Source organism: Panthera pardus, unplaced genomic scaffold (genome assembly GCF_024362965.1).
Source record: "Panthera pardus isolate Hobbes unplaced genomic scaffold, ASM2436296v1 HiC_scaffold_11, whole genome shotgun sequence".
In the NCBI taxonomy this organism is placed as follows: Eukaryota; Metazoa; Chordata; class Mammalia; order Carnivora; family Felidae; genus Panthera; species Panthera pardus.
In genome coordinates, this window is record NW_026526666.1 from 89,480,176 (window position 1) to 89,502,931 (window position 22,756).

At 49.6% G+C, this 22,756-nt stretch overlaps 1 protein-coding gene across 1 annotated transcript; it reads left to right on the top strand.

Annotated features, from left to right (window-relative positions):
• Positions 1 to 322: 322 nt before the first annotated feature.
• Positions 323 to 18,806, top strand: HTR1D (5-hydroxytryptamine receptor 1D). The gene is made up of 2 exons (XM_019461753.2): positions 323 to 502; positions 16,260 to 18,806. Exon 2 carries the CDS (start codon positions 16,962 to 16,964, stop codon positions 18,093 to 18,095), a length of 1,134 nt encoding a protein of 377 aa, XP_019317298.1. The 5' UTR covers positions 323 to 502; positions 16,260 to 16,961; the 3' UTR covers positions 18,096 to 18,806.
• Positions 18,807 to 22,756: the final 3,950 nt, after the last annotated feature.

Genomic DNA, 22,756 nt, shown 5'->3' on the forward strand with positions numbered 1-22,756 from the left:
GGGTCTCTGGGCGTGGCCCACCTCCCACCCGCCCCTGCGGACCCAGTCCGCCCGCTCTCCTACAGGTGCGGCGTGGGGAGTCAGGGGCGGGGCCGGCGCCCACCCACCCCTGCGGCTGGGCCGGGGGTGGCGGCGGGGGCTCGGAGCTCCCCGCCCGGCCGGGACTGGAAGGGGCAGAGCCTGCGGGCCGCGGGCGGGGGGCAGAGTGGGGAGCGAGCCTCGCGGGGGAGGAGCTGGGGGAGGGGAGCGAGGAGGAGCGGCGGGCGCGGTTAGCGGAGCGCGGAGCGCGAGCTGCAGGGCGCCGGCCGGGGCGGAGGGAGGTGGGGCCGCGAGGGCGCGGGCCGGACCGAGCCCCCGGGGGCGGCGGGGCGGGCGGCGCCGGGAGCTCGGCTGGGGTCGCGGCGGAGATGCGGCGGCCACCGGCGGAGAGACGCGGCGCGAAGCGAGGAAGCAGGACCCGGGCGGGCGAGCCCGGGGTCCGCACCTGCGCGGCCGGGAGCGGGTAAGCGCTCGGAGCCGAGTGCCGCCCGGGGAGGGGCGCACCGGGGCCCTCGCGGCAGCCAGTCCGGCCGCGGCGGCCGTCCCGAGGGCGCTGGGGCGGGGAGAGGGCGCCGCGCCTCGGGGTCTCGGTGACCCCGCGCGGCCCCCTTCTTGGCGCCTTCGGACGGGAAGCGCGCGCGCGCGGGGCAGGTGGTCCCGGAGGACGAGTCCGACCCGCGGGGAGCGTCTGGGGGGCGCCGTCCGGGACGCGGCGGGGGGGGCCGAGACAGCGCCCGGAGGCGGCTGCGGGGTGCAGGCGCGCGCTCGGGGTGCCCCGCGCCGGGAAGAGACGGGTTGGGGCGGGGGGCGCGCCCCGGGGTCGGGGGCTGCGACGCCCCCGCGTGGCCCCGGGAGGCGGAGGGAAGCCGGGCGCTGCCCCCTGCCGGCCAGGGCTGCGTGCGACGCAGCACGGGGCCGGTTCTTTCTGGAGGGGGAGTTGAATGAGCGAGCGTCCAGTGTGGAGCCTCGGTTTCCAGACCCGAAGCCCGGCAGGCCCTGACTTGCTTTGTGACCTTGGGCAGGTCACTGCCTCTCTTCGAACTTAAGTTTGCACATCTGCGCATCTTCTCCCACCCTGCAGGATCCGTGGGAATAAATGAGATGCTATAAGGATGCCTTTTTATAAACTGTAAAGTTCTATACAAATCATAGCTAATCATGTAATGTCGGAACTGGAAGGGCGCAAAGAAATCTGCTTTGCTGCAGATGGGGAGAGTGGAGAATAAATCTTGCCCAAGGTCGCATTGCTTGGAAGAGGATATAAGACTAAAGTCCCCTGCCTCACCAGCTCTGGGGAAGGTCGAAGTTAAGAGCAGGTGCTCTCCATCAGATTGTCTGTATTAGCAAACCCGGCTTGGTTATTTACTAGCTGCCTGACCTTGGGGAAGCCCTGAACCTCTCTGAGCGCGGTTTTCTCCCATGTGAAATGGGTTAAGAATGCAGCCTTCCAGGCTTGCCGTGCAAATCAAATGTGGTCTTTGCTCAGCACAGTACCTGGCCACAAGCAACAGCTCAGTCATTAGTGGCAATAATTGCTCTGGTCAAAGTCATCTCTCAGTCTCTTCCTTGGAATCAGCCTCCAGTGTTTTCTAATTGAGCACACATCACCAGTCTGTGCTGCCCTCTGGACTGCACAGCCACTGGCCGGGGTCTCAGCCTTCCTCACAACGACATGGAGGGACGCTTTACCAACAGCAGCAAGCAAGGCCTCTTGGCAGCTGGGCCTTCTCCAGCCTTTGGTCCTGTCCAAGTGGAGAGAAAACTGGTATCCAGCTAGGATGCTGGCTAGAGGGTGACATAGGAGGGAGGGGCTGGCCAGCTGGACATGACTGGGCAGGGCACACGGCCTCCTCTCCTCCCCATGGTGCCTAGTACAGGCCTGGAAATACAGCGTGCTTTCTTAGAGTTTGTCAGTTACATGATGGGTAAATAATGAGGGTAAATTTACAGGGTGGTCCCTTTTCCCCAAGGCCCCAGATGGATGACAGTTCTTCATGAAGTGATGTGACTATAAGCGGAAATACAGATCCTCAGAGCTGGGAGTTCCTGGGACCTGAGAGGTCCCTCTCATTGCAGACAGCTCCTATCTGAGGCACACAGAGGGGCAGGGGTCTGCCAAGGTCACCAGTAGCCTCCAGCAAAGCTGAATTCTGCAGACGCCGTTCAGTCTTCAACTTTCTCAGCAGCAGATGACCCTGCCGACCGCACCTTTCCTCTGGACACCCTCTCTTCTGGCTCCTGCAATTTAACGCTGTCATACTTGCCCTTCTTCGTCTCTTGGTTTTGCAGGTTTATCTTCCTTTCTACAGCCATTAGCTGCTCTGCTCCTCCAGGCCCTCTGCTCTGCTCATACTAGACACTCTCCCTGGGTGATCTCATCCACCCCATTGGCTTTAGTTACCACCTCTGTGCATGTGACTCATAAAAGTTTGTCTCCAGCTCAGATCTCTCCTCAGGCTGTAGACCCATTTAGGTCTTATCAGCCTCACAGTGTTCTAGACCCTGGGGACATAGCGATGAGCTAGACAGAAGGTATGTTTTGGGAGTTGGTGGGGGTGGAGGGGGGAGACAAGTAACAGATGAGCAGAAAATGCCAGATAGGTTCAAGTGCTAAAATGAGCATCAAGCAGGGTGATGTGATAGAGGAGGAGAACTACTTGATATTGGCTGGTCAAAGCTTTGCCAAAGAGGTGATACTTAAGTGTGGGGCGGGCAGCCGGTAAGAGATGAAGTCAGAGAGGTGGCTTGGGGGGCAGGCAACATAGGGCCTTGTAGGCCACAGTGAGGATTTCGGATTTTGTTCTGAGATGGGAGCCGTTGGAGAGTTTCAGACTGCAGAGAGGGGCTGCTGTGATTTCTGGGCTCAGGTGGGCCTCACAAAGGAGTTCTGTATTGATTGCAAGCCTACTGTGCCACAGTCACTGGAGTGCGGAGGGAATAGGTAGCCCTTCAAGGGGCTTCTAGCACAGGAGTGAGAGGCACAGACAAACCTGGAGTCAGGAGAGGGTTTAAAGGAGGGAGATTTTGCTTCTGCTTCATCAGAAAAGGCTTCCTGGAGGAAGCGGCTTTTGAGAAGGGCCTCAGAGAACAGAGAGCAGATTACATTAGGCATGCATGAAGGCAAGAGTGCCCTTCCATGCAGAGGGCAATCAGCCTGAACCAAGTGGCTCCAAATGTGTGGGGGGAAGTCAAGGGAGGGGAGACAGGACCTGTAGGAGAGTAAGAGGTGAGGCAAGGGAGGAAGTCTGGGCTGCTCAGAGCAAGATCCTGGGTCTGGCCACTTAAGCACTGTGTGACCTTGAGCTGATTGCATTACCTTTCTTAGCCTCAACGGGCTCATACTTGGAAGTATGAGGGAAGAGAAGGGAGAGGGAGGATGCCAAGTGCTGGGGATGGGTGGATGGGAACAGTATAACGGCTACCAAGGAGGAAACAGAAGGGGCTGGTGTGGATGAGAAAGAAGGTGGCTGTATTGAGTTTGGGACCTCCCAAACTCCCATGAGTGGTGGAAGGAGTGGACAAGTTTCAGCAAAAGGAAAGTGTTGAATTTTATCCCGGGAGTGAAGGTGCAGTTGATGAGTAGATGAGGGGTACCCCACACAGAGGGCACTGGGCTTCCTGACACATGTATACCACTCACCCCCTTCCTGAACTCAAGTCCTGCAGGGAGACAGGCAGTCAGCAAGTGAGCCCAGTGGGGTGGGGAGGAGGGAGTGACCAGTTCCATCTCTTGGGTCCAGAGAAATCTCCAGAGAGCGCGGAGGAGATGGGAGAAAGGGCATTCCAGGTAGAGGGAATAGCCTGGACAAAGGCTCAGAAGAGTGAGAACCACAGTGTTTTTGCAGGAAGAGGTTCCCAGCCACGCAGAGATGGGGTGTTCTGCTGAGTGCAGGTGAATAAGAGGAGGAGAGGAAGGGCTAGATTCTGGATGGGAGAGCAACAGGACGTGAATAAAAAGGAGTCAGGATGCAGGGAGGGCAAGGTTCTCTCAGTCCTGTGGAGCAGGTGTCACTTGCTGACTGCATCTGTCCTCCAGTGCTCAGCTCCATAGCCACTTTCAGAGGGGCTCTCGGAGTTGTGGCAGGTTATCTGTCCCTCCTACTTTCCCCGTGGCTCCCTTCATGCTCCGATGTCATCTCCGTCATGTCATCCCAGGCTCCAGGAGGGTGTTCCTGGGGCCACCGCAAGTCTTCCCAGGGTCCACATATGTTGCTTATGCCAACACGTGGCGGGCTTTAAATATAGAAAGCTATTAAATGGATGAGGAAACAGGCTCAGAAAAACTTGCCCAAAGTCACAGAGCTAGTAAGTGGCAGAGCTGGGGAGCAAATCCAGTCTACCTGACTCTGAAGCTTGTGCTCCCAACACAGCTGTATTGTGCCTCCCAGCAGGGCGAACAGATGGTGAATAGCAGGTTTGGATCCTGTAAGCACTAACAAATTCAGTGTTTGATTTCTAGGAACTGAATTCCTGTTGTTCATATCTTGTTTATCCAGTCTGGAGAAGACAGCCTCTCGTTTGTCCTGAAAATGGTGTCACCCCATCAGCTCAGGTGTTCTCTGGGGACCCAGATGTGCAGCATGGGGGAGTGGCAGGTTGAGCTCCAGGACCCTGGGGTGCAGCCCTAAAGGCTTCCGGCAGAGTGTGGTCTGCCCCGCCAGTCTGCTCTGAGAATTACTCCCCTAGTATGGAAACTCAGACTGAGATGACTGGGAGATTTGAGGATGCCAAAAGCATATGGTGTGAAACGGCCACGAGAGCCACTAGATACTTCTGTCCTGAGTCTCAAGTTCCTGCTGCAAATGGGAGGCAATGGAAGGAGCTCTGACGGGAATCTGAAGACTTGATCTCTGCCTGTGACTCACTGTGTGCCCTTGGGCAAGTGTCTTACTCTCTCTGGGCCTCTCTCCCTGTCAGCACCATGAGGGAGTTGGACTAGAGGATTCCCGAGTCTTTCCCACTCTGACGCTCAGATCCTTCTTAAACCCTAGAGCTGACGTCGCTCTCATCCCTTGCACAACTCATTGTGGTGCAGGAAGCAACAGCATCGCCTTGTCAGAAATGCCGGATCTCAGGTCCCGCTCTGGTCCCATGGAGTCAGGGCCTGCACTTTCCATACAGTCCCCAGGGAGTGCGTGTGCTCCTTCCAGCGTGAGATGTGCTGCAGTGGCTGTTTCTGCCCTCTCTCTGATCTGTGCAGGCGGAGAGGTACGTGCTGAGGGCTGACGGCAGAGCTCATTCAGGTGGGAGTGATGGAGCCTGGCATAGAACACGTCCCCAACAAAGAGTTTGTGAGTGTGTGCAGGCGTGTGGGGGGGGGGGGGGCGGGTTTTGTGCAACGAAGGAGGGAGTGGAACTGACTCGTTCACCTTTCCTGAGCGGGGGAGCATGGAGACAGCAAGCTGGACTCCTATCCTAGATCTGCAGTCTCAGACCAGCCATGTCTCGGAGCTGCAGTTCTCTGCCCTGGGAAATGGGAATAATACCAGTAAGACTGACTTCGGAGGTTGTGGTAGGCCTTAAATGAGTTGAGAAAGGAGAAGTGCTTAAAACAGTGCCTGGCATATAACAAGCTCTTGATAACACTGGCCATCACTTTACTACTACTACCGGTCTCACCCCCGCCCCCACAGCCCCCTGTCCGCCCCAACCCTGCCCCTGGATTGTGATTGTGCGGAGTTCCCAGAGGACCGAGATCCGAAATGACCCCTAGGGGGCGATATCACCCCGGTTGAGAACCCCTGGTTCTAGAGCACTGCCAGCCAATAGAAATAGAAAGCAAGCCAGATTGTATATATAAACCACATCTTCTTTATCCATTCATCAGTGGATGGACATTTAGGCTCTTCCATAAAATGCAATACCACTTGGCAATGAGAAAGCATGAAATCCTGCCATTTGCAGCAATGTGGATGGAATTGGAGGGTATTATGCTAAGTGAAATAAGTCAGAGAAAGACAGATATATGTTTTCATTTATATGTGGAACTTGAGAATCTTAACAGAAGACCATTGAGGAAGGGAAGGGGAAGAATAGAGGTAGGGAGGCAAACCATAAGAGACTCTTAAATACAGAGAACAAACTGAGGGTTGATGGGGGGTGTAGGGGGTGGGGGAAATGGGTGATGGGCATGGAGGAGGGCACCTGTTGGGATGAGCACAGGGTGTTGTATGTAAGCGATGAATCATGGGATCCTAACCCCCAAAACCAAGAGCACACTGTATACATTGTATGTTAGCCAACTTGACAATATATTATATTAAAAAAAAAAAGAAAGCCACAAAGTTCATTTTAGATTTAGAAAATTTAGAGGTAGCTGTGTTAAAAGAAGAAAAAAGTGGGGCGCCTGGGTGGCGCAGTCGGTTGAGCGTCCGACTTCAGCCAGGTCACGATCTTGCGGTCCGTGAGTTCGAGCCCCGCGTCAGGCTCTGGGCTGATGGCTCGGAGCCTGGAGCCTGTTTCCGATTCTGTGTCTCCCTCTCTCTCTGCCCCTCCCCCGTTCATGCTCTGTCTCTCTCTGTCCCAAAAAATAAATAAAAAACGTTGAAAAAAAAATTTTTTTAAAGAAGAAAAAAGTGAAATTAATTTCAATCATATTTTATTTACTCAATAGGTCCAAAATATTATCATGCAACTGATATAAAAAATTGTTAGTGAGATATTTTATTCTTTTTTTTTAACTCTTTGAAACTCAGTGTGTTTTGGGGTGCCTGGGTGGCTCAATAGGGTAAGTGACCAGCTCTTGATTTTGGCTCAGGTCATGATCTCAGAGTTTGTTGAGAGCCCATATAGGGTTCTGTGCTGACAGCGTGAGCCTGCTTGGGATTCATTCTCTCTATCTCTCCCTCTTTCTCTCTCTCTGTCTCTCTCTGTTTCTCTCAAAATAAGTCAATAAACATTAAAAAAGAAAAGGAAAATGACACTCAGTGTGTTTTACACTACAGCACATCTCAGTGGCCACCTTTAAAGCACTCAGTGGCCATGTGTGGCCAGGATTGGCTATTCTAGAGTTTCTCAGCACTGGCTCTCAATCCCAGCTGTGTCACATACTACCTGTGTGGCCTTAGGCCAGTCATTTTCACTTCTCTAGACCTCAGTTTTCTCATCTGTAAAATGGGCATACTAACTCTGCCCCAAGGGGTAGTTAGAGGCAGATGATGAGAGTTTAAAACCCCATTTGCCCACTTTCGCACAAGCATGGGAGAATCTAGTGAGTTGTCAACCAACCACAAAGGCAAGAGCCTTTATGTAACACACTTAGTCTTCCAAGGTGGCCCCTTCCCTGCTGAAAGCTGGTAATAACCCAGTGCCAAGCTGAAAGTAGGAAGAGGCTGAGTTCTCATACTTCCCTGGCTATTGCAAAGGCCTGGAAAACAGGCTTCGCCTGCCTTGGACTTTTTAAAGATAACCAGCGATCACCCAGGCCAGAGGTTCTCAATCTCCTCGAAACATTTAGGGAGCTTGAAAAAATTACAGTGCCTGGGCTCTAGGTGGGTTAAGGACTGGACATTTGTATATTTTTTTAACAGTATTTGTATGTTTTTAAAGCTCCCCTAGGAGATTCTAATGCACAGCCAGAGAATCTCTGATCTGGTCCAACCCTCGCATTTTCAAGATGGAGAAACTGAGGCCCAGAGCAGGGACTCACTTAGGCCACAGAGAGTTCATGACAGAGCCAAGCAAAAGCTCAGGGCTCCCACCTCTCAAGCCAGGCTCTGTTCGCAGAGTCCATTCCTCACCAGTTCAGGGAGACTTTCATAAACAGGTATCGATCTCTTGCTCTGGGTCAGGTGTCAGGGCTGTAGGGGTTAAATAAGGCATGGTCCCTGCACTCAAGGTCTGGTGATGGAGACAGTTCAGCATGGTAAGCACTATGTGGTGGTCAACCAGAAGCAAGATATCTAACCCAAGCTGGGCTGGGGGGAGGTTAGGGAAGGCCTCCTGGGGAGATACCAGAGCTTAGTCCTGAAGTGTGATTTGGGTTAGGCAAGCAGAGGGGATACTTTCCAGGCAGAGGACACAACAGGGACAGAGGTTCAGAGCAGGAAACAGCACTGGGCACCCTGTGCCATGAAAACTACCAAATCTGTGCCACCAGAGTACAAAGGTCACAGCCAGCTGGGTCAGGAGATGATGCTGGAAATATAAATAAAGACCAATTCATAAAGGGTCTCTTAGACCAAGCTGTGAAGCTGGGACTGAATCCCAGGTGCCTTGGGATCCACTAGAGGATTGTAAAAGAGTGACGTGGTCAGACTTTTAGTTAAAAGGAAGATTCTGGGTGTGATATGGTAAGCGAATAGAGAGGGGCCAGGAGTGGCAGCAGGGAGACCATTTAAGCCAAAGAAGATGGTGGCCTGAAACAGGAGAGTGGGGGCAAGGGCAGAGAAGGGAGAAAAGAGCCAAGGCAGAGTTAGGTTTATGCATTAGAATTTAGTTATTCAGCAAATGAGGGGACTATATCAGTCAGCTATTGCTGTGTAACAAACCATCCCCAAACTGAGTGGATTAAAAGGACATTTATTACTACGAGTCATGCATCTGGAGATTGGCTGATTTAATCTGAAATTGGCTGGGCATTTCTACTGGTTTAGCTGGGCTCACACATGCATCTGTTGGTCAGTTGGGGGGCTCTGTTCTAGGCTGGCTTTGGCTGGGGCAGTTGGCTGAAGTGGCTCTGCTTCATGTGTCTTCGCCTCCTCTCGGGACCAGTGGGCTCGCCCGTACGTGTTCTCATGGCAATGGCAGAGTGCAAGTGGCAACATGCACAGCCTCTTCAAGACTAAATCTGAAACTGGCTCATTGTCATTTCTGCCTCATGCTGTTGACTATAGCTAGTCCATGCTGAATTCGGACTTGAGGGACAAGGAAATATACCCCTCCTTTTGACAGGGGAAGGTGGAGGCAGCACAGGGTAGTAGAAACACTGAGCTGAGCTGCGAGGGGTGCCAACCCTCGCTATGTGGTCCTGGACAAGGCACCTGCCTCTCTGGGCATCAGCAATCTCAGCTGATTAGATTGGATTGCATCACTTAAAATGTTCCTTCTAGGGTGCCTGGGTGGCTCAGTTGGTTAAGCATCCAACCTCGACTCAGGTCATGATCTCTCAGGTCTGTGAGTTTGAGCCCCACGTCGAGCTCTGTGCTGAAAGCTCCGAGCCTGCCTGGAGCCTGCTTCAGATTCTGTGTCCCTCTGTCCCTCTACCCCTTCCCCACTCATGCTCTGTCTCTCTCAAATGAATAAACATTTACAGTTTAAAAAAAATAATAAAAATAAAATGTTCCTTCTAAATCATGTTTGCCAGTGGGGCACCTGGGTGTCTCAGTCAGTTGAGTGTCCGACTTTGGCTCAGGTCGTGATCTCGCAGTCCATGAGTTCGAGCCCCGCATCGGGCTTTGTGCTGACAGCTCGGAGCCTGGAGCCTGGAGCCTGCTTCAAATTCTGTGTCTCCCTCTCTCTCTGCCCCTCCCCTACTCATACTCTGTCTCTCCCTCTGTCAAAAATAAATAAACATTAAAAAAAAATTTAAATCATGTTTGCCGGAGGGGGACTGTTAATTATAACTAACTGTAATTGAGGGAGCATTTACTATATGGCTGGGCTTTCTGTTCAGCTCACTAATACATAACAGCAGTTTGAGGTTCGTATTGTTATTATCCCCATTTTCTTTCTTCCTTTCTCCCTCCCTTCTTTCCTTTAAAAGATTTTATTCTTAAGTAATCCCTAGACCCAGCGTAGGGCTCTGTACCCAACCCCGAGATCAAGAGTCGCACACTCCACCGATGGAGCCAGCCAGGCGCACCTTGTCCCCATTTTCCACCTGAAGAAACAGCTCAGAGAAGTTAAGTGACAAGCCCAGGGTCTCCTTTTGACCCGTAGAACTGGTGGCTAAGGTTCTTAGGCACTTAGGCACTTAACCACTACTTTTTTTGGGTAAACGTTTTACAAAAACAAAAGTGCCCCAAACACACGTGTACAGCCTGATGAACTTTCAAAGAGGAGCACACCCAGCTGGAGAAGTAGAACATGACCTTCATTCACCCAGAAGCCCTCTCGTGCTCCCTCCCAGTCACTGCATCCCCTTTCCTCAAGGGCAACACTCTCACATGACTTCCATCCGTGTAGGTGAGTTTTGCCTGTTCTTGAACTTTATGAAATTTGAATCACATGTGGTATCACAGTGTTGAGCATAAGAAGCTTCTTCTGTATGGTTGTGTGTAGGGGGCAGTTGGCATTCCCTCTCATTGATGTGTGATATTCTGTTGGATGGATATGCCACAATCATTTGTCCCTTCTTCCACTGCTGTCTGTTTGGGTAGTTTTCAGTTTATGGCCGTTAAATAGTGCCTATGTGAGCAATTCTTACACAAGTGTTTAGGCGGATGTACATGCATGTTTTTGTTAGTTCTAGAGCTGGGAGTGGAGGTTTTTGGTCAGCGGTTTAGCTATGTTTTATCTTCTACATTTTCCAGATTTTATAATTAGAGAAACGGGTGAAAGATTGACTCGCTCAAGATACTAATTAGAAGTCAAAACTTGCACTCAGATGTAGATAGATACACACGCACGTACATACCCCCGTTAACACTTTTCTAGTCTCACCCACCTACATTATTTCATGCTCCTGATGCCCCCCAGGAGGTAAAGTTGATACTGTGATTTTACAGGGAAGGAAACTGAGGCTGAGGGAGGTCCCATGCCATAGAGAGAAGGAGACGATATAACAAAGGTGGATGCGCTTTGTAAAATATAAAGCACTCTGGGGTGCCTGGGTGGGTCAGTCGATCAAGTGTCCGACTTCGGTTCAGGTCATGATCTCACGTTTCATGGGTTCGAGCCCCACATTGGGCTCTGTGCTGACAGCTCAGAGCCTGGAGCCTGCCTCAGATTCTGTGTTTCTCTCTCTCTCTCTCTCTCGAAAATAAATAAACATTAAAAAAAGATAAAATGTAAAGCACTCTTCAGATTTGTGGAGAATGATTTCCCCATCCAGGGCTCATGCAGCCATACCGCACGGCTTTTAGAGAAAGATCAGACAACAATTTCTCTGGGGGGTATTTTTCCTGCTGCAACAAATCTTTATCACAGAACCCTGTTTTGTTTTGTTTTGTTTTTCCTTACAAAAGGATGAGCCTGGCTTCTGAGGCTACATTAAACCCACATATCCTCTTGGTTTCTGGCAAGGTTTTATGACTCCGTTAAGATAAAGATCCTTCAGAAAGGGGAGGTGACTGATCTTCTGCAAACCGAATGAGCCCTGGGTAGGAAACCCTTGTTAAGACGGCTCCAAAGAGGCCCTGCTGGGGACCAGCCACTGTCTGGGCTTGTACCCTTCCCACTGAATCCACAGAGCAGTTCTGGGAGAAAGGTGCTATTACCCCAATTTACAGATGAAGAAGAAATCCCAGGAGGTGAAATGACTGGCCTCCATTTCACAGTTGGGATTGTTTGGAGAGGAAGGAACCCAGAAATCCTGCTGGGGGCCTGTTGGACTGTTTCTCAGTCCATTTGAACTGGCTCAACTAGGAAAAGCATGAGCTGGTACAAACAAGGTTTCCTGGGTACAGAGGTTACTCATGGACATCCAAGAATAGGAAGGAGTGCCATTGGGTCTGGAAGCTTCCTTTCTCCTCTCTTGAGGTAGGTGGTTCTCCTTTCTCTGCTCTTTTCTCTGTTCCCTCCCTTCTGCCTCTCTCTGCAGACCTCTTTTCTTATTTACCACCGCTTTTCTGCGGCCCCCAAACCTGCCTTGGCCTCAGTCATGACAGTGGCCAGACATCAGCCTCAGGATCCTTAGCTTGAAGTTTGTTCCCCTTCCATCATCAATCCATTAACCTGCTCACGGTCTCTTTGCTGAATTCCCAGGAGAGAATCTGATTGGTTCATTTGGGGTCCCATGTCACCCTGGTCCAATCAGCTGTGGGTAGAGGTGGTCTGTGGAACAAGTTGAGAATGAGACTCTGGTTTCCACCACCGCCCCTGCCCCTCCCCCCCCCCTTCTCACAGCAGAGACATTAGAGCTGAGGGTGTACGGTGTAGCTGGGGTCTGTGTAACTTGATTTCAGGGAGATGCTACTGGGCTGAGGGGAGTCCTCGCTGCTGCCATGATGGCTCCCGGGGGTGGGCAGGAGAGAAGCTCCCTAGTGTGGCTGGTAGTTCCGACAATGGCAGACATCACTCACCAAAATGGATATTGGTGACTTGTTGGACAGTGGACAGAAGACATCTTGTTGCCTGCAGACCTGAATGTACTCGGACGCATCATAGAGAAACCAGAGAACTCGTCATTCACTATGTCGGGCATTTGGATCCGTGATCTTATCAGTTCTCCCCAAGCTCCTTTGAGGAATGGATTATCATCTCCATCACTGAGGCTATGCAGGCCCAGAGAGCTTAAGTGACTTGTCCAGTGGCCATAGCAAGAAAATGGACAGCAGGAATTGGAACCCGATCCTGCCTGACTTAAAATGTATGCTTTTAGCCATTGCCTGCCATCTTTGTTACCCTCATTACATTTGTTCAGGTCTCCACAATTTAATGCACATCATGTACATGATCTTATTGGAAGTACTAAACACCCTTTGGGGCAGCATAGCCATGCTTATGTTCCCATTTTACCAAGGAAGAAATTGAGGGTCAAAGACAAGTCGTGACTTGCCCTTGGTTACCTGCTGGTGGGTGGCAGAGCTGGGACCAGAACCCAGAACTTCTGGATTCAAATGTATCAACAGGTATTAATGTATCAAAATATATCAGTGCTACTCTTGGTAGTAGGGTTCTTTTTGTTTTTTTTACAATGTACAAAACTGATTAAGAAAAATTACAAATCTATCATTCCCTACAAAAGAGTATATCTAAAATATACATACAGCTCAAAGAATAATAATAAACATCTATGTACCTACCACCACCTCAAGAAATAGAACATCATTGATACCTTTAAAAACCCTCCACCATCATATTCCTGCATTTTCTCCCCTCCAGGGGTGACCACCGTCCTGGATTTTATATTTAATATTTCCTTGCTTTTCCTTATGGCTTTGCCACATATATTTGTATCTCTAGAGAGTGTGTTTCTTCTTACGTGTCTTTGGCTTTGGCACTAAGTGTTGGTGAGACGCACCCACTTTGACGCATGCAGCTTTGGTTTACTTAGGTTTGCTTCTCCGTGGTACTTTCAGAGGAAAACGCCACGTCCTACCACTCTGCTGTGGATGGACGTTGGGCGGTTTCTAGTTGTTCGTTCTAATCAACGCCACCGTGACCATTCTTGTTCCTCTCTGCTGGTGAACACAGAGAACAGTTTCTCTGCTGTGTGTAAATTACTGGGTGGTGAGGTAATCGTTGCATCTTTTGCCTTATGAGATAATATCAGATTGTTTGCTAACGAGGTTCCTCCACTTCACGCTCTACTAGTGGTAGGTGACAATTCCTGTTGGTCCACACCCTCACCAAATGACGTGACATGACAGATTCAAAATGTTTTACCTATTGGCTAGGTGGATATGGTATCTCACTGTTTTTGTTTTTTGTTTTTTAAGTTTATGTCTTTATTTTGAGAGACAGAGCATAAGCAGGGGAGGGGCAGAGAGAGAGGGAGAGAGAGAGAATCCCAACCAGGCTCCGCACTGTCAGCACAGAGCCTGACTCAGGGCTTGAACTCACGAACAGTGGGATGGTGACCTGAGCCAAAATCAAGAGTCAGACACTTAACCAACTGAGCCACCCAAGTGCCCCCTCACTGTTGTCTTAATTTGCTTTAATTTGTTTTAACCAGTTTCACTCCTGGAAGCACATCTATTATTTGCAGTGCGATAGGAGAGGTAGTTGTTTATAGAGCTACAGTCTTTGTCTCCAAAGGTGGCTGGGTTATGGGAAATGCCCCCAACTTTGTCTAGGGTAGGGAAGGGCAGCGGGCAGGAGAGGAGGGAGGCAGCCTCAGAATCGTGTGGCTTCCCTCAGAATTCCAGCCCAGAATTCCTAACCAAGGTAAGCCACCCTGCCCTTCCCAAGATGTCACCCACCAGCCTCCCAGGCCTTTCTGAGCCCACGCCTTTCACTGAATGAGGTCATTGGAATGCCTGAAACGCAAGGAGTGACTGCATGGGTTTGTGGGGGCAAGCATACAGTCTTTCGTGAGAAAAGACTGCACCGAGTCTGTCTGGAAAGGAGAAGATTCCAAAGAATCCAACCCAACTTCACATTTTCCATGTGAACCAAAGTGGGAGAAAAACCAGAGGCTTTTGAGGTGGAGCACAGAGCGAGAGGGGTCAGGAGAGGCCATCATTTTCACCTATCATCGTGAAGCCCCAAACCAGTTTCACTCCTGGAAGCACATGTGCCTTAAGGCTTTTTCTTCCTGATCAAGGCAGCGTGAAGAAGGATGGAAATTTCAAGAGTGGCTCTGGACCCAGTTTTTCCACTTCCACCTGAGTGACCTTGGGCAGTTATGTCACCTCTGTGAGTGTGGTCAGCTCATTTGTAAGGTGGGGGCCACACTGCCCACATCACAGGGGTGACTCTTGGCCCCAGGGCCAGCTCCATGCCTGGAACATAGCAAGAGCTCTATGGAAGACACAATAATAATACCCTTCAAACTTTGGGAATGTTTTTGAGCAGGTGGTTTAAGATTGGTTTTCTTAAATTGAGACTGTTTCCCCACCTCTATGAAGATATTTAAAAAAAAATTTTTTTTTTAATATTTGTTATTTTGAAATGGATTTTTTTTTAACGTTTTTATTTATTTTTGAGACAGAGAGAGACAGAGCATGAATGGGGAGGGGCAGGGAGAGAGGGAGACACAGAATTGGAAGCAGGTTCCAGGCTCTGAGCCATCAGCCCAGAGCCCGACGCGGGGCTCGAACTCACGGACCATGAGATCGTGACCTGAGCCGAAGTCGGACGCCTAACCGACTGAGCCACCCAGGCGCCCCTAATATTTGTTATTTTGAAAGAGAGAGAGAGACAGAGTGCATACAGGGGAGAGGCAGAGAGAGAGGGAGACACAGAATCCGAAGCAGGCTCCAGGCTCTGAGCTGTCACCACAGAGCCCGACGTGGGGCTTGAACTCACGGACTGTGAGATCATGACCTGAGCCGAAGTCGGACGCTCAACCAACTGACCCACCCAGGTGCCCCGGTACTGTTCTTGGTAACCCTGTATATCAGGGGCTACCCATGGGCCCCACAGACTTCAGCTGGGCTCATGCCAGAGATGGGCCTTGTAGAGAGCGGGCTCTGGTTTCTCTCACCCTGATCACTGATTTGGGGTCCCAACTTCCAAGAACCCCACATCTCTAAAAACTGAAACTCAGATTCAAGCCCAGAGGGGCACAGAGGAGAAAATGAGTCTTTAAGGTTTTTTGTGGCCAAACTGCCAGTTTCCATTTAGAAAGCTGACTACATTTTCTGGATTTGAACTTTCACTGTGAAAAAATGCTTAAGGTTTTAATTTTTTTTTTTTTTTTGCAATTAACCTCTTCACTAACCAAAAGGTGTTTCTGTTTTTGCTTTTTTCGTTTGCTTTAAGAATCATGCATGCTCAGGGGTGCCTGGGTGGCTCAGTTGGTTGAGCGTCTGACTTCAGCTCAGGTCATGATCTCGTAGTTGAGTTCGAGCCCCAAGTCAGGCTCTGTGCTGACAGCTCCGGAGCCTGGAGCCTGCTTCAGATTCTGTCTCCCTTTCTTTCTGCCCCTCCCCTCCTCATGCTCTGTCTCTCTCTGTCTCAAAAATAAATAAACATTTAAGAAAAAAAGCATCATGCATGCTCATTCTAGGAAATTTGGAAAATTTTTATGAATAGAAGAAAGGTCACCTCCCCCTCCCCAATTCCTAGAGAAAAACATTGTAAAAATGTGGTATCTTTCCTGGTGACCCTTTTTTCTTTTCTTTTCTTTTCTTTTCTTTTCTTTTCTTTTCTTTTCTTTTCTTTTCTCTTCTTTTCCTGTGTGTGGAGTTATTTTGTTTACTTTTCAGATTCATAATTTACAAAGCTGATTTCATGTATTTATAACAAGCCTGTGATGCTTCCAACAGCTCTGTCCCCTCTGGGAATTGTGGGGGTGGGGCACATTGCCCTCTCCCGTATTCTCCCTACACTTCTGACAATGCCAGTGTCACTGCACCATTGCCAGCACTAAGCAGTATACTTTTAAACTTACGGTTAATCTCAAGCGTCTACATTGCCCTTCTAAAACCTCTTTCCTCTTTTTCTTTTTTAAGCCCTAGAGCTCTGAACATGTGCCCCTGTCGATGAACCCACGGTGATCTGTGTGTTTTGCCTTCTTCCAGCTCATGCACACTTCAGGTCTTGGTAACCAGAATGTTTTGTCTATTCAGGCTCAAACCGATCACTGGGACAGGAACCGATGTTAAGTGCCACATGATGTGTCAAGATGAACCTGGGGAAACGGTGAGCTATTGACTGGACTGCTTTTCTGAATCTGCTGGTACTTTTAAAATTTTTAAAAGCTCCCCAGAGGAAACCTGAAACCCAGACTCTTCTCAGAATAGGATGGGGGAAATTCTGAAGTTTTCATTAAACACATTTATCCCTCAAGCTTTGGAAGGAGCCAAAATGCCAAAAGCAAGAGTCCCAAAGCATTGCCCACACTGGTGTATGATATTCTGATAAATGTCTAACAAATTCAGCACATGTCCCCTGGGCTTGACCGTTTGCTGGACAAACTTTCAGAATAGTGAGACATCTTGGGATTCATCCCATTTAGGAAAGACCTTTAACTACCAGCTGTCGTCTCAATGTTCTTCAAATAGTCGAGTCTTCTCGAGGTCCTATCACTGTGGTCTGTTCTGATGGAAGGTTCCCACCAGCGTGCAACAGAAGGATGACCTTGCTCTGTAAGCAGGACAACTGTGAAAGGAGCTGGGGGTGTCAAAGTCTGTGGGAAGAGAGAGCCACCTAGAATGTCCCTGCCAAACCAGCCACTGAAAGACCTTCTCCAGGAGGCCTCTAACAGATCCCTGAATGCTACAGAAACCCCAGAGACTTGGGGTCCAGGGACACTCCGGGCCCTCAAGATCTCTCTTGCTCTGCTCCTTTCCATCATCACACTGGCCACGGTCCTTTCCAACGCCTTTGTGCTTACCACCATCTTCCTCACCAGGAAGCTCCACACCCCAGCTAACTATCTCATCGGCTCCTTGGCCATGACGGACCTCTTAGTCTCCATCTTGGTCATGCCCGTCAGCATCGCCTATACCATCACCCACACCTGGAGCTTTGGCCAGATCCTGTGTGACATCTGGCTGTCTTCTGATATCACGTGCTGCACGGCCTCCATCCTGCATCTCTGTGCCATTGCTCTGGACAGGTACTGGGCCATCACTGACGCCCTGCAGTATAGTAAACGCCGAACAGCGGGCCGCGCGGCCGCCATGATTGCCACCGTCTGGGTCATCTCCATCTGTATCTCCATCCCGCCACTCTTCTGGCGGCAGGCCAAAACTCACGAGGAGATGTCAGACTGCCTGGTGAACACGTCTCAGCTCTCCTACACCATCTACTCCACGTGTGGGGCCTTCTACATCCCTTCTGTGTTGCTCATCATCCTCTATGGCCGCATCTACGTGGCCGCCCGGAACCGCATCCTGAATCCGCCTTCACTCTATGGGAAGCGCTTCACCACGGCCCATCTCATCACGGGCTCTGCGGGGTCCTCGCTCTGCTCCCTCAGCTCCAGCCTCCATGAGGGGCATTCCCATGCGGCTGGCTCCCCTCTCTTTTTCAACCACGTGAAAATCAAGCTGGCTGATAGTGTCCTGGAGCGGAAGAGGATTAACGCCGCTCGAGAGAGGAAAGCCACCAAAACCCTGGGGATCATTCTGGGGGCCTTTATCATCTGCTGGCTGCCCTTCTTTGTCGCATCTCTGGTCCTTCCCATCTGCCGGGACTCCTGCTGGCTCCACCCAGCGCTCTTTGACTTCTTCACCTGGCTAGGGTATTTAAACTCCCTCATCAATCCGATAATATATACTGCGTTTAACAAAGAGTTTCGGCAAGCATTTCAGAAAGTGGTCCATTTCCGGAAAGCCTCCTAGTCTTATTTGGTGGTGACTCTTGTTATCTTTTGTGACCTGTAACCCAACTGGAATTGTCTTGTTTGTTTCTCCAGAGATTTGGGCCAATCCTGGGCTCTTGGGTTTTGGTTCCATCAATAGAATTGTTCGGCGTTCTCTTCCTCCTGTTGTCTTCTTGACTTCGGTGCCACCAAAAGCTTTGTGAAGGGGGACAAGACCGGAGATTCCACTTATTATTCCAATATTTTCACAGCTCCTCCATGTTGGAAGAAATGCAACCCACAGGATTCTCCGTTGATTCGGTTCAGAAGGGAAGCTGTCTGACTCTGTAGAAAGATCCCAGGTACAAATGGGAGGCTTTCTGGTTTACCTAAGTTTTGTATGGAGCTCAATGTAGGGTAGATGAGGTGAATGAATGACCTGAGCCGAAAGAGAATTGGGAGTCAGGATGGAGGGGTCTCCATTCCATATGGAGCCTTGATTGGAAAATAACACCCAGATCAACTGCCATGTATCCTTCCTCCTTCCCCAGTATCTCTGTACCACCTTAATGTTCTGAAAAGTTAAAGACCACAATCACCCTCTGTGAAGTAGATCGACAGGCTTTGGACCCACCAAGCTTTGAGTGGGACACCATTCTGAATTTTGTTTTCTGAATTATTTTTTTACATCCTGTTCTCATCAGAGATCTTAAGATGTTGAGTCTTGTCGAATAAAAAGCATGAGACGTCATGGTCAGTAAAGTCTTTGGGTAATCTCCCCCCTCTCCCTGGATGGAGAAGCCTTTCAGTTCACTTCAGTCTCCCGTATTTATTGAGCACCTACCACAGGCCAGGCCCTGTGCCAAAATCCTGGCATCTGTTATCTCAGTAGAGCCTCATCACAATGAGAGCCAGTCTCACATGATGATTAAAGCTGAGGGTCTGATGCCTCAGTTCAAAACCAAGTACTACCAATTTCTAGCAAGGTGGCCTTGGACAAGTTTCTTAATCCTTCTTTGCCTCACTTTCCTCAACTGTAAAATGGGAATCAGAATAGGCACGTTACTGTATAAAAAGAATAGGCACAATTTATTGAGTGCCTACAATGCCCTTTGTGCACATTTTCTTGTTTGCGCTTCAGCTCCATTTTATAGATGCAGTAAAGAAATGTTCATGTTGTTAGAGAAGATTTCATAAAGAGGGGACACTTCAGCAGACTCCCAAAAGATGGGCCCTTGTGGAATAGGAGGCTAAGGAAGGGGAGATGTGATGAGGCCTCTTGGGAGAGATAGAGCAAAGGAAGGTAGGACGGTCACACCAAGTGGAGGAAAGAACAAGAACAAAAACGGGAGGTCTGTCCTGCTCAATGGAGTCTCTGGGCTCAGAGAGAAGAATGAGAGCCAGGGATACGGGATATCAGGAAGGAGGGAAAAGAAGGATGCCAAAATGGGGTGGGGGAAGCACACAGAGAAGTCTTGTGCTGCCCTTGAAAGTTCTTGCTGGACACCTCACAATGTGCTCCCTGGACCCTCTGCATTCTATACAGGGAGCTTGTTAACACTGGGTTCCTGGCCCCCAACTTAGACCCATTAAATCAGATCTCTGGCAGTGAGGCCTAGGAATCTGCATTTTAAATAAGCCTCTCGTTCACTTCTTGCAGTAGATGGTTTCTATCTCTCTAACGTTTGGGAACCACTATGTTAGCATATTGCTTCCCCTGTGAGGGTCCTCCCTGAGCCCAGAAACACCCCGTTAGCTCTCCTCTACACCTATCATGTCCTCCCCTACCTTCCTTTAAGGCTCTGCTCTTTCCCATCTCCTCCATCGTACATTGGGCCATCTTCCTGATCTGGGAAATATCAGGAATTCAGAGACTGAACAGGAAGTATAGCTCAGTATTTCAGCTCAGTGGACATAGCCTTGAAGTCAGAAACAGCCAGCATTGAATCCTAGTTCTGCCGTTTATCAGCTGTGTGATCTAGGGCAAGTCACCTAACCTCTCTGTGTTCCAGTTTGTTCATCTATTAAGTGGGGTTGTCAGTATCTAAGCCACAAGGCTTTTGTGGGGATTAAACGAGGTGATAATTATAAAATGCTTTGCACAGGGGCACCTTGGTGGCTCAGTTGGTTAAGAGTCCAACTCTTGATTTTGGCTCAGGTCATGATCTCACAGTGTGTGAGATGGAGCCCTGTGTCGGGCTCTGCACTGACAGTGTGGAAGCTGCTTGGGATTCTCTCTCTCCCTCTCTCTCTCTCTCCCTCCCTTCCCTTCCCCTGTTCACACCCTGTTTCTCATCCTCTCTCTCTCTCAAAAAAAAAAAAAAATGCTCTGCACAGTGTCTGGTACATAAATGCTCAGTAAAATGTCATCTATTACTGTTTGAGAGCTTTGAGCCAATTACCAACAAAGCTGAAAAGCCACCTACTCAGAGGCCTTCCCTGACTATCTAGAACAGAAGTTTGATAAACCTTCTAAAACATGGCTTTATTGAGACATAACTCATACACCAAATAATTCACCCAATGAAAGTATGCAATCCAATGACCTTTAGTATATTCACAGAGTTCTAGAACCATCAACGCCACAATTCATTACACCCCAAAGAAACCCTGTACCCTTTAGCCAACACTCCCTGGCCTCCCTGGCCTGAGACAATCACTAACCTGTTGTCTCTCTCTATAGATGGCCTCTTCTGCACATGTCACACACGGGGAATCACACAATCTGTGCTCTTTCATGAGTGGCTTTTTGTTTGTTTGCTTTTGAGAGACAGCTAAACAGAGCATGAGTGGGGGAGGGGCAGAGACAGAGGGAGACACAGAATCCGAAGCAGGCTCCAGGCTCTGAGCTGTCAGCATGGAGCCCGAAGCAGGGCTCGAACTCACGAACTGCAAGATCATGACCTGAGCCACAGCCGGACGCTTAACCGACTGAGCCACCCAGGCACCCCTGTGGCCGGCATCTTTCATTTGCTGTAGTGTTTTTTCACAGCTCACCCATGTTGTAGCCTGTGTCACTGTTACATTTCTTTTTATTGTCAGCTAATATTCGATTGTATGGCTATGGCAAATTTTACCTATTCATTCATCCATTGATGAGCATGTGAGTTGTTTCTCCCTTTTTCCATTGTGATCAATGCTGCTGTGAATATTCTTGTACAGATTTTTGTGTGGAGACGGGCTTTCATTTCTCTTGGGCACACACCCCGGGCTAGGATTGCTGGGTCCTATGGTAACTCCGTGTTCGCCCTTTTGAGGAACTGCCCGACTGTTTTCCAAAGTGGTCGCACCATTTTACATTCCCATTAGCCTGAGGCTGCAATTTGTCCACATCCTACTGGTACTTGGGATGGTCCATCTTTCTGATGATAGCCATCCTAGTGGGTGTGAAGTGACAGCTCATTGGGAAGGCAAACTCTTTAAGGGCCAGATAGTAGTTTCATCTTTGCAGTTCATATCATCTCTGTTGCAATTACTCATCTCTGCCATTGTGGCATGAAGGCAGCCACAGGCGATATGTAAGTAGGCAAGCTTGGCTGTATTCCAATGCAATTTTATTTACTAAAATAGATGCCTGCTAACAGGCTGTAGTTTGCAGACCTAAAAAAAGAGCAGACACCTTTCCCAGCATCAACTTGGTCATTCTCCAACCCCTTCTCTGGCTTTGTTGTTTGTTTGTTTGTTTTTTAATTTTGTAATGTTTGCTTATTTTTCAGAGAAAGAGACAGAGCATGAGTGGGGGAGGGGCAGAGAAAGAGGGACACACAGAATCTGAAGCAGGCTCCAGGCCCTGAGCTGTCAGCACAGAGCCCGATGCGGGGCTCGAACTCACAAACCGTGAAATCACGACCTGAGCCGAAGTTGGGCGCTTAACCCACTGAGCCACCCAGGCGCCCCCCTGGCTTTGTTTTTTTAATTATACTTCTTACTAATGATGACGTGTATATGGTGGTTCTTGCTTATTTTCTGTCTGGCACCTCGAGAGTGTCAGCTTCTTCAGGATGGGGATCTTATTTGTCATATTCACTGTTTGATCCTCGGTACATCATAGTGCCTGGCACAAAATACATGCTCAATAAACATTTGTTTGAATGAGTGAATGAGTGAATGAATGAATGAATGAATGGAACACCATTTCCAGGTTTACAAATGAATTATACTCAAAGTCTTCATCTTTAAAATTTTAAGAGAAGGATGGAGTGCTTGGGTGGCTCAGTCAGTCGAGCGTCTGACTCTTGATTTCAGCTCAGGTCATGATCTCAGGGTTCGTGGGATTGAGCCCCGCATCAGGCTCTGAGCTGACAGCGCAGAGCCTGATTAGGACTCTCTCTCTGTCTCTCTCCTTCTGCCCCTCCTCAGTACGTACTCTGCCTGTCGCTCTCTCTCTCTCTCTCTTTCTTGCTTTCTCTCAAAATAAATAAATAAACATTTTTAAAAATTGATAACATTTTAAGAGAAAGTGACTGACCCTGGGGCTGGAACCTCACAAGTCATGAGGTTTGGTGTCAGGCAGACCTAGGTCAGACTCAGAGCAGTTCTGTCCTGAGTGTAGCTGATGCAAGAGGTGAGTGAGGAGGCCGGGTGACCCCAGTGTCTCCAAGGAGCCACGGCTAGGGCTGACCCCTAGCCTGCATTCAGCCCGGCCCCTCTGTCCTTTTGTTCAGATAACCCTTCCTCCAGAGTCTCTACACAGTTACAGTC